This window comes from Sus scrofa, chromosome 15 (assembly GCF_000003025.6).
Source record: "Sus scrofa isolate TJ Tabasco breed Duroc chromosome 15, Sscrofa11.1, whole genome shotgun sequence".
NCBI classification, from domain to species: domain Eukaryota; kingdom Metazoa; phylum Chordata; class Mammalia; order Artiodactyla; family Suidae; genus Sus; species Sus scrofa.
This window is the reverse complement of record NC_010457.5, coordinates 115,350,372-115,368,969: the sequence shown is the minus strand read 5'-3', so window position 1 is coordinate 115,368,969 and position 18,598 is coordinate 115,350,372. Positions and strand designations below refer to the sequence as shown.

Sequence of the window (18,598 nt, the reverse complement as noted above, 5' to 3'; positions counted from 1 at the left end):
TACAGTAGAAAATTGACAGAACACTGTAAACCAACTGTAATGGAAAAAAATTAAAACTCATAAAAAAAGAAAGAAAGAAAGGAAAGTGAAGCATAGTTTCTGCTCTCAAATGGAAGGTATAATTGGAATCTTCAGGAATCATCATTTAACAGCTCAAACATCAGAGAGCAGCAAGGAGGGGTAATTGTTACACACCCAATTTGGGGGGATTCTTAGAAGGCTTTTTGCCTTATAGTGTCTCCCAGGCATAAGATATGTTGAGTAGGGATGGTAGCTGGCCTTATATAAATATACTGGGATAACTTCATGGAACCCAGTCAATTTTTCTAATCCACTCTGAGCTTCAGAATGGGAACAAACAAGTTAACTATATAGGAGGAAATAGGGAAATTATAATCATTACTAAATAAAACTAAGAGCTAAAATTAGAACTCAAACCCCAGGCAATGTATCTAGAAGTCACTCTCATATTCTCACATATTCTGAACTTCACCAATCACCAACTGTTGTTACTCTTGAACATTTAAAGGACAATATGGATATGCAGAGGTTTAGAATTAGGTGAAGGAAAGTCTACTGTGGATGGGGAATGTGTAGCTTAAGGGAAACAAGGTTACTCCCTAAAGTTACAATGACCTATAAGCAAAGAAATCATGTAGTTCCTGGAATGCAATAGCAACCAATAAAAGTTATTGTTAGGGAAAGATCTATGTCAAAGATATATAGCTTTCATGTGCTTTTCAGCCATCTGTCTGTCCTCTTTGGAGAAATGTCTATTTAGTTCTTCTGATCATTTTTTTATTGCTTTTTTTTCTTTTGATATTGAGCTGAATGAGAAGTTCCTTAAAAAACTAAATATAGAACTACTATATGATCCAGCAATCCTACTCCTGAGTATAGTATCTAGAGAAAACCATAATTCAAAAAATATATGCACCCCAATATTTACTGCAACACTATTTACAATAGCCAAGCTATGGAAGCAATCTAAGTGTCCATCAAAAGAGGAATGGATAAAGAAGATGTGGTACATATATACAATGGAATATTACTCAGCCATAAAAAAGAATACTGCCATTTGCAGCAATATGGATGGACCTAAGGATTATCATTCTAAGTGCAGTAAGAGAACGATATCATATGCGATCACTAATATGAGCAATCTAGTAAAAAAATGATACAAAAGAACTTATTTACAAAACAGAAACAGGCTCAAAGTTTTCAAAACTAAAGCTATGGTTAGCAATGGGGAATTGTTGCAGGGAGGGATAAATTAGAAGCTTGGGATTAACATACACACACTACTATATATAAAATAGACAGGTTACAAGGATTTACAGTATAGCACAGGGAGGTCTACTCAATTTTCTGTAATAATTTATATGGGAAAAGAATCTTAAAAAAAATGTATATATGTATACGTATAACTGATTCACTTTGCTGTACACCTGAAGCTAACACAGCATTGCAAGTCAACTATAATCCAATAAAACTTAAATATACATTATATATATTTGTATGTGTATATGTGTGTGTATATATACATAGGTATGTATGTGTGTGTGTATCAGGACAGCTCTGCAGAATTCTATCAAAAATATCCCCATGCCCATGTCTATGGCTCAGTCCAAGGATGTTGAGTGTCTCCGTATTCCTATAAATAGGTCATCTAATTTTCACCTTTGACTTTTTAAAAAGTATCTTTTATTTTCCTCTTTGAACAATGTGTATTAATGTGGTATATTTATACTACATAAATATATTTTATATAAAAAGTTTGTATACAGGGAGGATGGCACTATATTACTGTTTCCCTCTTCTGACTTTTACTACAAGAAGGTCTTGCTGCCTTGCTTCTCTTGGCCTTCTGGTTCTGGCATTAATTCTATGAAACAGATCTGGGGACTCTGCTTCCCCCCACTACCTTAATAGAAAGATTTACTAGCTTTCCTCATTAAGGAGACTGTGATATCCCAGGCAGGCTAAGGTTTAGCTTATTTTCTTTATTTAAAGTGTTTTTAACTCTCTCTTCAGATCCAGATTTTTAGACCATGTCCATGGTAAACTGGGCATGGATACTGGATTCTAGAGTATTTCCATTCTTCTAACTCTAGTTCCTGAAATCATATATCATAGATGAAATTACATAGTGCTTTTCTGAGCCTCTCCTAGGAGAAACTCCTAAGGTTTGGTCAAATCCTACTTAAAATAATTAAGGACTCAACGCAAAGGATGTCAGATGGTTCAGTGCCCAGACACGAAGCTTGATATACAGTTTATAAAGGTGACTAACCTTAGTGCTCAAGATCTTATTCTGAGGATGCCTTTGAGGAGTGGAGAAATCTGTTGAAACTGGCAGTTTGTTTATTCCTTATGAAAACATTAGGTGTCAGGGTAGTGACACAAAGGAAATGACTCTCACACATTCCTTTAAGTAAGGAGCAGAGATGTGTACTGGTTCCTCTAATTCCTTATTAGGAGTATGCCTAAGAGTCCCTGGGAAATGAAAGGGGCCCTACAGAACAGGGAAGAGTCTCAGCTCAGAAAGAGTATTAATTTGAGAGAGAAAGGACTGAGAGAAAAACTTTAACCTTCCAGAAATCAGGAAAGACCTTGGGGGAAAAAAAGGGAGGGACACTTTACCTAGGAATCTGAGATGGCATCTGAGTGGTAAAGGGGATTGGCAAGAGATAAGCAGGTTTTGAAAACCGGGAAGTGAAAAATTAAGCATTCTTTAAGAATCCAAATCTAGAAAATGAACTTTTTCTCTCACTCTGGAGTGTCTGTCCCCGATGTACCTTTGGGTGGTGCTGGCCTTCTTTAGCAAATTGTGTTAATTCTGGATTTGTCAGGTGAGACTTAAAAAAAACTATTAAAAATTTTTTGGGTGGAGCATTTACAGAAACATCTTTCTTGATTTGAAGTTCTGTTAACTCAAGTAATTTAGCTTGTTCTTTCAGTGAGAGACAAAATAGGGAATATTTCTTAGGTTTTTTAGGCTTTTCAGTTCTATTTACTCATATTTTTATTTCCATTCTGACTATTTGGCTTTATTTCAGTTTTAATATTATAAATGACCTCAACACAGCTTAGGAGGTGGGAGGTAAATATAATTCAGTAAAAATTATGTTTTTTTCTGTGTGCTGACAGGTTGTGTGGTGCCATAACTACCTTGAAAGTTAACCATTATTTTGAGGAAACAAAACGAAGACTACACTGTAATCACTTAGTTAACACCTGGTTGCTCAGGTGAAAACTTAGTCATTCTTGCCTCCTTCCTTTTCCGTACACCTTGCATCCAATCCAGCAGCAAAGGCTGAGGCTTTAACCCCATATATTTCCCCAAACAATAATTTTCCACCACCCCTATCCAAACCTTGCAGGGAAGTGTGGATTTGCAATGGTCTCCTAACTTCTCCGTATTGTTCTGTCCTGCCTCCTACCTATTCTCATACCTGTTCTCCCTATTCTCAAAGCAAAATAGTCCTTTTAAACCTAAGTGACACCATGCCATTTTCCCATGTTTTTCATTTCACTTGCAATAAAAACTGAAGTTCTTACTAGGGTCTAAAAGGCTAGGGCAGTAATTCCAGTTTCCTCTGAGATAAGCAACTACCAATCCTCAACTCAATCCTTCTGTTCCTTACTACTCATTAAATAAAACAGCAACATCTGCCTGGGAACTTTGGTATTTCACACTTTTTTTCTAATGCCTGCAGGACTTCATCCTTCACTCCCTTTAGTTTCATTATAAACATAATTTGGAATTCCCATGTGGCTCACAACGTAATAAACATCATCTCTACAATGTTTCCATGATCATATATTATAAACACACTTCTCTCCCCACCTTCAACACCCAAACACCCAAACTACTTAGACTACTTTACATTTCTCTGTAACATTTACCAGCCTTCACTATATTTGTTAATTGCCTAGTTAGCAATGTTTGTAGAGACCTGTTTCATTGATTTATCCCCAGATCCTAGATCAGTGCTTGACACATTGTAGGTTTCAACAAATATTTGTTGACTAAACACTGAGCAAGATAATAATCAAGATTGATCTTCTTACATAGGTGAAGCAGATGATGCTAGCCAATGGTATCACTGGGAGGCTCAAAAAATCAGGCCTACTCTTTTCTTGTTTACTCACCTGTTATCCCCAAATCTTATTTATATGTTACATCCCACAATTAAAGGGAAGAATTAAAATATACTAGTTAATATACACACTAATGTATATAAAATAGGTATAGCACAGGAAACTCTACTCAGTCTTCTGTAATAACGTATATGGGAAAAGAATCTGAAAAAGAATGAAAATATGTATATATATAACTGAGTCACTTCGATATACACCTGAAACTAACACAACATTGCAAAGCAACTATATAGCAATTAAAAAAAACAAAGTGAATTTTGTAATAAAGCAACTCATACAAATGTTTATATCTCAGTGCATATGAAAGCTCTGTTTACACTAAAAGTAAAATAAAGTAAAATATACTAATTAGCCTTGGTCACCCTTCAGGAAGGGAACATGGACTTGTTAGGACAGTCATGAATGTGTATGCAGGGTGTGAGGGGCACACAAATGTTGCCCAGGATGCAGTCCTGCCAGGGTTAGCTACATAAGTTCTGGGCCTGACTTGAAGTTGCTTTGCCCTGGGGAGTCATCCCAGAGGGCTTTTCTACTTTTACAGAGGGATTAAATTTGATAGGGGCAGAAGAGGAGGCCAGGCTGGACTTCGGAGATTAGGAGTGGGAGGAAGACTTTCTTTTCACTTAGAAGGCTTTTTCTTTCTTTTTTTTTTTTTTTTTTGAGGTTGTTTGCATCTTTTATTTATTATGTATGTACATGATTGATCTTTAAAAAAGTTATCTGTAACATCGTCAACACATTGACATGATTTATTCTGAAATATAATAGATGACTCAATAGCAGAACCTTGCTTAAGAATGAGTCTGCCTGGAGTTCCCGTTGTGGCTCAGTGGTTAACGAATCTGACTAGGAACAATGAGGTTGCGGGTTTGAACTCTGGCCTTACTCAGTTGGTCAAGGATCCGGCATTGCCGTGAGCTGTGGTGTGGGTTGCAGACACTGCTCGGATCCCGAGTTGCTATGGCTCTGGCGTAGGCCAGTGGCTACAGTTCTGATTAGACCCCTAGCCTGGGAACCTCCATATGCCATGGGAGTGGCCCAAGAAATGGCAAAAAGACCAAAAAAAAAAAAAAAGAATGAGTCTGCTTCACCTCACATTGGTCAGAATAGCTATCATTAATAAGTCTACAAATAACAAATGCTCGAGGGGTTTGGAGAAAGGAAACCCTCCTGTACTGTTGTTGGGAATATAAATTAGTACAACCAATATGGAAAACAGTATAGAGGTACCTCAGAAAACTAAACAGAGAACTACCATATGATCCAGCAATGCCACACCTGGGCATCTATCCAGACAAAACTTTCATTGAAAAAATACATGCACCTCTATGTTCATTGCAGCACTATTCGCTATAGCCAAGGCATGGAAACAACCTCAATGTCCATTGACAGATGAATGGTTTAAGATGTGGTACATATACACAATGGAATACTAACTCGGCCATAAAAAAGAACAAAATAATGCCATTTGCAGCAACATGAATGGAACTAGAGATTCTCATACTACATGAGGTAAGTCAGAAAGACAAATACCATATGATATCAATTATATCTGGAATCTAATATATATCACAAATGAACTTATCTACAAAACAAACAAACTCATGGACGTGGAGAACAGACTTGTGGATGCCAAGGGGGAGGGGGAGGACACGGGATCGACTCAGAGTTTGGGGTTGGTAGATGCAAACTCTTGAATGTGGAGGGTATAGGCAATGAGACCCTGCTGAGCAGCACAGGGAACTGTATCCAGTCACTTGTGATGGAACATGATGGAGGATAATGTGAGAAAAAGAATGTGTGTATATGTGTAACTGGGTCACTTTGCCACGCAGCAGAAATTGACAGAGCATTATAAATTAACTATAATAAAAAAAAATTTAAAAAAAGAATGAGTCTGCTATAAATCTTCCATTTGCCCTCCAGATCCATTTTCTAAGCTCTGTTCTGTGCCCTGTATGGTTGATCTATATTATGTGAACCATATCAACAAGCTTCCTTTCTTCTGATGTCCAATCAGGTTTATGTGATGTGCAGCCCCAGAAGGATATCAGAAAGAAGAAGTATGAGTATTTGTTGTTTTTGTTGTTTCTGTCTTTTTAGGACCATAATCACGGCACATGAAAGTTCCCAGGCTAGGGGTCCAATCAGAACTGTAGCTGCCAGCCTTTACCACAGCCATAGCAACTGTCAGATCCTTAACCCGCTGAGCGTGGCCAGAGATTGAACCCAAGTTCTCCTTGTGGATACTAGTTAGGCTCATTATTGCTGAGCACAATGGGAACTCTGAGAAGTATGAGTTTTGGTTATCATTCCCTCGATCCTGAAGTCATAGATTTTCTCAAAATGGCCATCTCTACACACCTCTCTCCTTTTGGATCCTGATAACTGCTCCCTCAACCAAGACATTGTACTATGTCTTCTGGCACCTTCCTTACACCTTTGTTTCTAGTTCCTTTGCCAAATCTTCTTGGGTTATCTTTGTTTGAAAGCGCCATATGTTTCTTGCCAGAAGCCTGACTGATAAGCAAGTTTCATAAGAAGGAAGAAAACTTTAAGGAGACTGTAAAGAATGAAACGAAATGCTAGGCCAGAGACAGGTCAGAAATAGGAGCCAGGAGGAAACCAAAATAAATCAACCTCTGAGACATGAACTTTTAGCATCAGAAGTAGCCTTTGAGGAGTTCCAGTCATGGCTCAGTGGTTAATGAACCCAACTAGTATCCGTGAGGATGCGAGTTTGATCCCTGGCCTCGCTCCATGGATTAAGGATCCGGCGTTGCTGTGAGCTGTGGTATAGGCAGGTACCTATAGCTCCAATTTGACCCCTTACCTGGGAACCTCCATATGCCACGGTAAGGCCCTAAAAAGACAAACAAACAAACAAAAAAAAAGGAGTAGCCTTTGTGTTTGTTTAGCCCATATGCTTTGTTTTACCATGGAGGGAAACTGAGACTTAGATTTAACAGCTTTATCCCATTGGTGACCAATTGGTAACAGAGTCACAATTTGTACCCAGATTTGAAACATAAGCCCATTACTCCATCACAGTCAACAATTTTGCCTAGGGCCAGCTAAGGAAAAAACACTCCCTTTTGTATAAGTAATTGTTGGCCTCTTTCTTTTTCTAATGCATCTTAAGGGTAGAATGTATACATGCACTGATCACTGGGATTGTACTCACTGAGATCATACCCAATGGGACAGATAAAAACTTTCCCCAGTTGTGGCTATAGTAATTATTTCTTTTCTTGGCCATATCGTTTTTGACTTCTGGTTTGCTGACTCATTTCCTGTGTTTCATATTGTTCTTTTCTATGATGCTTTTACCTTAATTGGAGGATATTCTTATTTGCATAATAGTTGAACCTTAACTGGAGGATATTCTTATTTGCATAATAGTTGACCACTGGATGTTCAGGTTTTAAATATAGAGCTGTCTATAATGACCACTGCTATAGATTTTGTCATCTGTCTTCTAAATTTCCCAGACTTTGAGATTCTTCAAAAACACTGGTGCTTGTTTTTCCTTATCTATAAAATGGTGATAACAATGTCTACCTAATAGGTCTGCAGTGAGATTTAAATTAGATAATACACATAGAGCACTTAGCAGAGTAGATGGCGCATAGCATCCCATCAATTGATGTTAATTACTATTGCCGACTTCAGTAGTAAAGTGATACTCCCTGATAGAGCTTTCAGATCTCTGATCTCCATTTCTCTTTTCTGTATTTTGGGATGTGTATGGAGAAGGAACTTATAAAATTTTTTAACAAGAAAGAATCTTAGAGATTGCTAAGTCAAAAGCTGGGAGAAAGGAGGAGAACTGAAAATCATCCCCTGTGGGATCTTACTCTTTTTGGCTGGAAAAAAGTTTCCAGTTTAATCCAATCAGCAAAATGATTGCTTCTTTGGATAATTATTATTCTTATGATGTTTCTCTGGTGATACTACTGAATTGAAGACTTGGGTGCTGTCTCCAGTCTTCTGGGATTTTCCATTTTAAATAATTGACATCTCTCTCTAGGCTGCATTTGCTTAAGAGATTCAGTTTAGCTCTGCAAATGTTTACTGAGCAAATACTATTGACTAGATGCTAGGGATACAAAGGTGACTCAGACAATACTTCCACACCAGAGAGCTTACAGAGAGCTTTCAATCTCCTGGGGGTGATGAGTTCTTGGCCATATCTTTGCTAAAGCCTGTGAACCAAGCAACCACAGTTTAACATGGATAACTAAGTGCCAGCTCATCATTGGGTTTTGGCCTCAAATAAGCAATCTGTCCTCATCTGATCCCATATAGTTCCCAGTGACATTAGTGGGAATTTTGAGGGTGTATCTGAGAAGAATTTTGATCACTCCTTACATTCCTGCACATGTCCCAGGAAGTCTGATGCTTATCTACTCTTTCTCAGGCTTCAACATGCCAGTTACTTACTGCTGTGGAACTGGTGAGCACACTTGAGACACAGGGTTCTTTACAGAGTGATAAGGGGCTAGAAGAAATTTCTAAGTTATTAGATGCAAAATTGCCCATGGGGATTATCCAGCAGCCAGATTCTAGAATTGCCCTAAACCATGCATTTTACTGATTCGTTACATTGACAAGGTTATGAAAGATTGCTCAAGGAGGCTTTGTGACACCCGAGGGTCACCCAGCTGGTTGTGATTTAGGCAAAGTTAAGAGCTGAATCTCCTTTTAATGCTGTTTTCCATAATTGTGTAGTGATGATTATTTCTGTTCTGTTTTTTTTTTTTTTTTTTTTTTTTGTGAGGCTGTGAGTCATTATTCTGTCTGGAAGGTCTCAGCCTCGGCAATTTGATTTTTCTAAAAGGCCAGACAGAGTTTATAAAGAACTGGGAATGTGATTTAGTTTGCCATGAAGATATGTGACTGTTATCACCTCTTAGGGAATTCCTTTCCCTCATTAGGTGTTCACAAATGCAAAATGCATCCATTGCTCAGAAGAACTGTGTGAAGATACTTGGAAATTAGTACTCAAATTCTATGTTATTGTCCTAGGCCTCTCTATGAAGTCCTGCTCTTGGGGGAGAGGCAGGTGGTGGGAGTTTAGAAAGAATCATCGGGTGAAGACTTCTCGGGAGATAAACATTCAAAAAGATAGGATGGTAAAGTGAAATTATTTCCTATTTTATATTTTTCCCAATTACATATATGTGCAAGTAAAATTACAGTCCAATAGAACTTATAAAATTTTTTAGTGAGAAGAGAACCTTAGAGATTGTTAAGTCAAAAGCTGGGAGAAAGGAGGCAAACTGAAAAGTATCCCCTGTAGGAAGATAAGATGCTAATTTTTAGAGGCACTCAGCAGTTAGAAAATCAATTTTTCTTAACATTGAGAATTACTGAGTGGTTGGAAAAGCATCTCACTCTATGAAATATAGTCATTGTTTAGTGCCTTTCCATTTTATTTACTATTTAAAGCACACAACAGCTAGTTAACCAACTACTTATAAAATATATTTAATGTTTAGAGGCACTCAGTGTGGTTATAAAATGATTTTAAGGGTATACAAATATGGTACGTTAACCACATTTCATGAACTATGGTTCCCTCTGGAAAAACAAAAACGTTTTCCTTGGCATCCTGCGGCATCTCATCCTAAAGTTTGTAAATGACCCATACTGTTCAAACCAGCTGCCTCACTAGCTTTTGATGCCAGCCACTTTAGAGCACACACTAGAAAGATCAATATAACCCCAACATAAGTGATAGAGCACCGTGCACTCAAAGGCTGTTAGGCTCTCCGATAAAGAACGGCTTGACAGACGCAGTGAAATTAAGCAGCATGCACAAAAACCCAGTAAAGAGGTTGCAGGGCTGCAGTGTTTTCTCTGTGCATGGTGGATTGATGGGTGCACTGTGACACAAGATGCACTGAGATGAGATGTGGTCCCTGCCACGTGTGTACATTAGCAAGTTTATGGCCTATGAAAACGTGGGGAGAGTCTAACAAAGGATGAGAAAAGAATGGAGCTTTCTTCAAAGAAACCTGCTACTGAGAATTATGACAATGGAGACATAAGGGGACCCAGCATAAACTTAACAGTGAGAGGATGTCCAACCATATTTATTTTTAGGCAATATCCTAATTCCCTGAAAACACCCTGCATCACAATGTGTTAGACTCCCTTTTCCCTTATCGAGACTCCACAGCACTGGTTATTGAGGAAATGTGATAGAGATGTTGTTTTAATTTCCTGCTTAGGTAATAAAACCAAATATGCGATTATATTCATTTTGCCTTATTTACTTTGCTATCCTGCAGCATGCAGCCTGGTGGGGGGCCTTCTAACCCAAGATGATGTCCACACTAAAGCTGGGTAAAGGATGCCAAGATAGAGATCGAGGGCATGCAGGCATAAATCCATTGCTTTGTCTCATCATATAGATAGTAATATTTCTAGCGATGGTGACCAGTGCTAAAATTCTAACCAAGGAGAGTTTATGGGGAAGTATATCAATTTTCTAACCAAAGGTTTAAAAAGTGCATAAACTGTGAAAGAGAGAGATAATGTTAAAGAATTAAAACAAACAGAAGAAAACTGTGAGATTGTTCAGTGAGGACTCTAGCTCACACTGCAATATGCTTCAGTTCTCTGAGCCATTTCCAAGTGTGCTAGACTGGACTTCTGGTTTCTGGTTCAGCATCTAAGGAGTTTGGAAGTCCTCACTTTATTCTAACAAACAAAAAGCCAAACAAACTGAAAATTAACAATGCTTATTAGGAGTTTCCTGTGGTGCAGTGAGTTAAGGATCTGGCATCATCACTGCATTAGCCTAAGTTGCTGCTGTGGTGTGGGTTCGATCCCTGGCCCAGAAACTTCCACATGTTGCAGGTGTGGAAAAAAACAAAACAAAACAAACTAGAAAACAAACAAAAAAACCTTCTTAGTTCTGTAAGGGAATTGAGGTCACAAAGAAAACCACTATCCCCAAAATTGGAGAGCCAGGCATATACAGAGAATTATAACTTATTGGAGTAGAAACTCACAAGCAGAATCCTTTGTGGGAACCAGTACTAGAGTAGGAAAACCTAAACTAAAATTGACAAATATGGACAAATCTAAAATCTAAAATCTCCAGGGGAGTCCAGTCTTAGGGGAGCTCTACACTTTTGTGAGTTTTACCCCCAGAAGGCTCTCACAAGGAAGATGAGAGAAAAATTCTCTCGTGATTCTGGCAGGGGAGAAGGGAAAAGTAGCAATATTGAAATAGGTCCAGAGCATTCTGTCCTTAACAAGGCCTCCCTCAAGGGGAACTATTTTATCAGAGCCTACTATTTTGTCTTGTTTTGTTTTTTCCCCAGAGACTAACCAACCTGGCAGAAGGGAGCTATTCAACTCCAGCCCTCACTGGTCAACCTGTTCCATCTTAGGGGGTGGAGGGAGAACTAAAAAGCATTCATGAAGGTCACAGTCAAGGGGCTTGGGCTCACTGAAAGACTAAGACCTAATCATAAGACTACAGAATGCTTCCTCCCCTAATACCTGCCCTTCCACTATATCACTAAAGGCTTATTAATCATAGCTAGTTTTATCTAGAGCATCACGCCCAACTTTCAACAAAAAGTTTCCCAAGGCGTACTAAAAGGCAAAAAAATGCAGTGTGAAAATACAAAGCAAATATCAGAAATAGACCGAAAGGGCAGAGTTGTCAGAAGGCCCAGACCAGGAATTTAAAATAACTATGATTAACATGCTAAAAGGTCTAAAGGTAAAATCAGGTAACATACAAGAACAGATGGGTAAAATAAGCAGAGAGACAGAAATTCTAAGACAGAATAAAAAGGAATTATAGATATAAAAGATGTAATAGAAATGAAGACTGCCTTTGTTGGGCCCATTAGTAGAATGACATGGCCGAGGGAAGAATCAGTGAGCTTGAGGATACGTCAATAGACATCCCAGAACTAAAAAGCAAAGAGAAAAAAGTCTGAACAAATATAACAAAATAGCCAATAAGAGTGGAACTATAAAAGATTTAACATAAGCATAATGGGAATACCAAAGGAGAAGAAAGAAAGAACAAAAGAAATACGTGAAGCAATAGGGACAGAGAATTTCCCTGAATTAATGCCAAACACTAAACCACAGATCCAGGAAGCTCAGAGAACATCAAACAGGATAAATGTGTAAAAAATAAAACCAAAGAACAAAAAACCAAAAAACTATATCTAGGCATATAATATTTAAACTGCAGAAAATCAAAAAAACCTTGAAAGAAACCACAGGAAACACCTTACCTATAGAGGAGCAAGGAAAAATATTATATTAAACTTCTCAGAAATCATGCAAACAAGAAGAGAGTAAAATGAAATACATAGAGAGGGAAAAACAAGCAAACACTAACCTAGAATTTTGTATCCTAGGAAATTATCCTTCCAAGTGCAAGAGACATACTTTCTCAGACAAAAATTGAAAGAATTTGTTGCCAGCAGGGACTTCTTTTGCAAGAAATATTTTTAAAAGTTTACTAGACAAAAGGAAAATAACATGTCAAATTCTGTATAAAGAAAAGAGCCTTAAGGAAGGTATCAGTGAAAGTAAAATAAAACATTTATCTTTTATTCATGATTGATTGTTTGTTTGTTTTTTGTCTTTGTCTAGAGCCACACCCATGGCATATGGAGGTTCCCAGGCTAGGGGTCTAATCTGAGCTGTAGCCACCAGCCTACACCACAGCACAAGCAGCGTGGGATCTGAGCCACATCTGCAACCTACACCATAGCTCACGGCAATGCCAGATCCTCAACCTGCTGAGCGAGGCCTGGGATCAAACCCGCAACCTCATGGTTCCTAGTTGGATTCATTAACCACTGAGCCACGATAGGAACACCTTGATTGATTGAATTTTTTAACAATTTGTTTAAAATAATAATACCAACAATGTCTTTGATATATGGATAACCTTGCTGCACTCATGAGGCAATAAAGTTTTATCTGGAAGTAAACTTGGACAAGTTGTAAAGTATACTGAAAACTCTAGAGCAGCCACTTAAAAAGTTTAAGAAAAAAACTGAATAATTGCTATGCTGAAAAAGAAGAAATAACAGAATCATATAAAATGCTCAATTAAAACCACAAAAGACAGGAAAAGAGTGGAAGACAAAAATAAAACAAAGAACAAGGGCAACAGATATAAAACAAATAGGGTAGATGTTAAGCAAAGCTGGGGTTGTGGGATGGAAATCCTATAAAATTGGATTGTGATGGTCATTGTACAACTATAAATGTAATAAATTCATTGAGTAATAAAAAAGTAAATAAAAAGAAAACGAATTTAAAGTGAGAAGAAAAGAAATAATATAAATTAGAGCAAAAACCAAAAGAAATTAAAAACAGAAAATCCATTTAGAAAAATCAATAGAACCAAAAGCTGATTCTTTGAAAAGATCAATAATAGCCAGGAAAATTGAGAAAAAGGACACAAATTACTAACGTCAAAATGAAAGGGGACATCACTACAAATATCACGGACATTAAAAGAATAAAAAAATTCAGGAATATTATGAACAACTCTATGCCCATCTAGATTAAATGGACCAATTTCTTGAAAGATGAAATCTATCCAAACCCAGAGAAGAAGAAATAGACAATATAAATAAGCCTAGCTTTATTAACGAAATTAAATCAATAATTAATAACATTCCAAAACAGAAAGCATCAGTCCCATATGGATTCACTAGCAAATTCTACCAAACATTTAGGAAAGAAATTACACTGGTTGTCTAGAATTTCTTCCAGAAGATAGAAGCAGGTGCAATATTTCCTAACTCCTTCAATAAGATCACATTACTCTAATACCAAGCCAGGCAAAAACATTACAATAGAAAACTACAGACAATTGTCTTTCAAGAATATAGACACAATAATTCTCAAGAAAATATTAGCAAGTGAAATCCCAAAGTGTATAAAAATAATTTTACACTATGACCAACTGGGATTTATTCTAGACATGCAAAGCTGGTTCAACATCCAAAAATCAAATTTATATAATCCATCACACCAACAAGCTACAAAGAAAAAAAAATCACACAATCATATCAGTAGAAAGAAAATGCCTTTGACAAAATCCAATCCCATTCATGAGGAAAACTTAGCAAACCAGAAATTGAGGGGACCATCCTCAATTTAATTAAAAAACATACAAAAAAATCAACAGCTAAAATCTTACTTAATGGTGAGAAACTATAAGCTTCCTCACCAAGATTAGGAGAAAGACAAGGCTATCTCCTCTAACCATTCCTTTTCAACATCATACTGGAAGCCCTAACTAGTGTATCAAGACAAGAAAAGGAAATAGATGGTAGACAAATTGGGAAGGAAGAGATAAACTCTACTTGTCAACAGATGACATGACCATCTATGTAGAAAACCTGAGAGAATCAACAAAAACACTCCTGGAAGTAAGAAGCAATTATAGCAAGGTTGTAGGATACAAGGTAAGTATACAAAGGTCAATTGCTTTCTTAAACACCAATAAAATCTTAAGTCTAAAAAAAGGAACAACTGATTAAAAATGGGCATTTCATCAAAGAAGATATACAGATGGTAAGTAGGAATATTAAAGATGCTCAATATCATGTCCTTAGGGAATTGAAGATTGAAATGAGATACCTTGTGCCTACTATAATGGTGAAAATCCAAAACACTGACAACACCAAATGCTGACAAGGATATGGAACAACATTAGTTGCTGAAGGGAATGCAAAATGGCAGAGCTACTTCAGAAGACCATTTGGAATTTTCTTACAAAACTGAACATACTCTTACCATATGAGCCAGCAATTGCATTCCTTGGTATTTATTCAAAGGAGCTGAAAACTTAAATACACACAAAAACTTGCACATGAATATTTGAAGAAGCTTTATTTATAACTGCCAAAACTTGGCAGCAATTAAGATGTACTTTAGCCAGTGAATGGATAAACAGTGGCATATTCAGACAATGGAATACTATTTAGCACTAAAAACTGAGGTATTCAAGCCATGAAAGGACATGTAAGAATCTTAAAGGCATATTACTACGTAAAAGAAGCCAATCTGAAAAGGCTACTTGCTGTTGATTCCAACTATATAACATTCTCATAAACACAAAACTATGGAGATGGTTATGGATGGGTGTTGCCAGGGGTTGGAGGGGGAGGAATGAAGAAGCGGAGCAGAGAGGAATTTTAGGGCAATAAAACTATTCTGTATGATACTATAATGGTCGATATGTAATTATACATCTGTCAAAAAACACAGAATCAAGATCAAGAGTGAACCCTAATGGCAAAAATGGATTTTGGGGGAAATGATGTATCAATATAGTTTTACTGAAAGTAAAAATATGTACAATTTTGATGTGAGATGCTCATACTGGGGGAGGCTGTGTATGGAAAGTATATCAAAACTCTCTAATTTCCTCTCAATTTTGCTGTGAATCTAAAATTACTCTAAAAAATAAAGTATTTTAAAAAATTTGATGAGCCTGAGAGTAGAAAATATGCTTCTAATGGAAAAAACAAAACAAAAAACCCACCTTGTGTTAGTGAATGGAATACTTTTTGTTTAGGATATTCTGTTGAAGCATAGTTAAATTTAATCAAGGAAATGTGCAAGGGAATTTGTGGTGAAAGCTTTGGGGATTAAGTTCTATAAATGTATGTAAAAACTAGTGGTGATACTGAAGCCTTAATACAAATGTTTTGTAAAGTTTTAAGGATCAAAATTTTACTTTTTTCTTTTTGGGAAGAACGTCTATGGAGAATATTGTTGGAAGACTTGTATTTAGGTAAGGCTTAACTGTGTGTATACTTTTTCTTTTAGAACTCATTTGCTCACAAACGCTGAGGTGGTCTGAATTCTTGCTCCCTCACCAAGAAATGGGGTGGAGGCTCTGGCAAAGATGGATGTGTGAGGCTGTTCACCAGTAAAAGTAAGAGGCTGAAGGAGTCCTCACCATGGTAGCGTTGCTGAAAGCCAGGCCTGTGCGAGAGGAGTGAGGCAGTCTGTGCAGACTATCCACTGTGTTGCGAAGCAGCCCAGGTTTAGGTCTGCCTACTGAGGCTGTGCTTCTGGGTGTGGTCGGGTCCCTCTGTTTGTGCGTCTTCTCTGGCGTCTGCGTGGCCCGCTGGGGCGCCAGGGAGGGTAGGGAGGAGACACTCTGCTCCGATGTTGGGTAGAGGTTCTGCGAATCGGGCCCAGGTGTGTCTCCCAGTCACTCAAGTTTGCTTCACCAGTATATTCCACCTGGCGTGCTGAAGAATCACTGGAGACTTGCCTGCGGTGTGAAGACGGATGCGAGGGCACATAAGCACCTTGGCGGTAGTGCTGGGATGGAGGTCGAACCTGAGGAAAGGTCACAGAAGGTTGCCATCGAGCGCGGAGGTACGAGGGCGTGGGTGGGTGCCTGGACTCTTCCCCCGGGTCACCTCTGCTGTTCTGAGATCGCCTCTGGCCCACGTGACCTGGACATCCCCTGGTGGGGCCATCCCTGATCCACCTGCCTACGGGGTAGTAGCAGGGGAGGTCCACGCCCCAGGCATCAGCCACATGAGCCAGCAGCAGCTGGGTGAGGTGGCGATGCGCGCGCCCGTCCCAGTGCACGCCGTCTCGCTGCCGGTGCTGCCCCGCGTGCCGGAAGTGAAAATGAAGGTCCAGCACATCGAAGCCGTGCCTGCTAGCTTCAGCTGAGCTGTAGAAGTTTGCCTCCATCACGTCTCCCCGCAGGCGCGCGCATCCGGACTGGTTCTCAGGAGGGAGGAACCCCCCCGAGACGACCTCAGCCACTGGCATGGCGGTGTTCCACACCAGAAGGCAGGTCTCCGGCAGCACCTGGTTTAGGCGCCGAAACAGGCTCTCCAAGTCCTCCTGGTAGCTCTTGGGGAAGTTCTGGCCGTACCTGGAGAGGTCCCAGAGGCAGGAGTTCATGACCACCAAATCCGGGACGTGCTCGCCCCGCAGCAGGTGTTCCAGGACGTCCTCCACGTACGGGGAGTACGCACGCGTGAGGAAGTAGAAGCGCACCAGGTGGTGGCCAGAGCGGAACTGGCGCACCTCACGGTAGTGGGTGCCATTGTGCATACGTTCCCACCTGCCACCCTCCAGCAGCACATCCTGTTCGAAGCTCAGCTCGCCCTTGGCCTTCAGCTGACTGGAAGAGAGCAGGCAGTCCTTCTGCAGCAGGAGCACTAGGTCCTTGTACACGGCCCTCTGCACGGAGTCCCCCATGATGACCACGAACTGGTTGTGCAGCAGCTGCCGGACCTCGCATGACCGCAGGTGGGCCATGGTGGCAGTGGGCAGGCCGGATGCCTCGCTCCTGCCTTTCTTGGGGAAGGTGGGAGGAGAACGCAGGGGAAAGGCAGAAACGCACGGGAGAAATGGGGTGTGCGCGTGCAGTCCTTTTTTTCTGGGCGCGGTGCTCCTGGGCAGCGAGGGAGGCGAGGCAGCGAGTTGGCGTCCTGAAGTTCTCCAGTGCCAAAGCGGACTTTGACCCAGGGGTGACCTCTGACCCGAGGATTCTCCTGTGCGGGGCTCAGGCTCCACCTAGCGGAGGGGAGGCACAGAACCCCCGGGGGAACTGGCGCTGTTGCACTGCAGAGAGCCTTCTCTCTCAAAGGATCCTTGCTTTCTTTCTGGTAACTGTCAGGCTGAGACGCTATTACTCTGCAATTCTGGGCTCATCCAACCTGATGCTCAGTTTTTGTTTTACCTGTGTCTCAGAATAGAGCGTGCTGTTGCCTCTGGGGTGCCTCTCCTGGCTCTTGCTTTATGTATGCATTCCCACCTCTACCAGAGAATTTTCTCATGGTTGGTTTGGTTCTCCTTTTTAACTGCCGCCTCCTGTACTAGAGGCATTTGGAGAATGTCTCTGCTGGGAGAAGAGATGCCATTCCCACCGGGTAAACCCCGCTGGGGACTGACCTACAGCCAGGATTTCCAAGCGGTGATTGGCACAGTACTCCAGTCCAGTGCACCAAATGTATCAATACTCTGTTTCCTTTATATTTGCTGAGTACTATTCTATGGTATGGATGTGCCACAGTCATAGTCACTTTAACCATTCATCAGAAGGATATTGTTTACAGTTTTGGGCTATTACAAATCACGCTTTCTGTATAGGTTTTTGTGAGAACCTAGATTTTCATTTCTCTGGAATAAGTCCTGAAATGTGATTACTGGGTTGTGCACTAGTTACAAATTCAGTGCTTTAAGAAATGCCCAGACTGCTTTTCAGAGTGGCTGTACCATTTTACATACCTAGGAGCAATGCATGAGTGGCCAGTTACTTCTTTAGGATGTAAATATGTGCATCTTGGGATGATCTTTCTGGTTGTATGAACCCTGGTCTCTTTTGTGCCTGGGTATGAATATAAGCTTTAAGCTGTAGAATGCAGGCCTCCTTCATCTTTAAGCA

The 18,598-nt window shown here is 39.6% G+C and overlaps 1 protein-coding gene and 1 long non-coding RNA gene across 2 annotated transcripts in view; both read right to left on the bottom strand.

Moving 5' to 3' along the window:
• LOC110257137 overlaps window positions 1-18,598 on the bottom strand; it is a 109,098-nt gene that overhangs the window by 68,557 nt on the left and 21,943 nt on the right. The gene's annotated exons all lie outside the window — the stretch shown is intronic.
• Window positions 13,504-17,726, bottom strand: LOC100626390 (PC-esterase domain-containing protein 1B-like). Its single transcript, XM_003359637.4, has one exon. The coding sequence runs from the start codon at window positions 17,467-17,469 to the stop codon at window positions 16,237-16,239; it is 1,233 nt and encodes a 410-aa protein (XP_003359685.2). The 5' UTR covers window positions 17,470-17,726; the 3' UTR covers window positions 13,504-16,236.

What these genes read in the sequence shown, in the direction of transcription:
- LOC100626390 (XM_003359637.4), bottom strand. Translation starts at nt 17,469, where the DNA reads ATGGCCCACCTGCGGTCATGCGAGGTCCGGCAGCTGCTGCACAACCAG.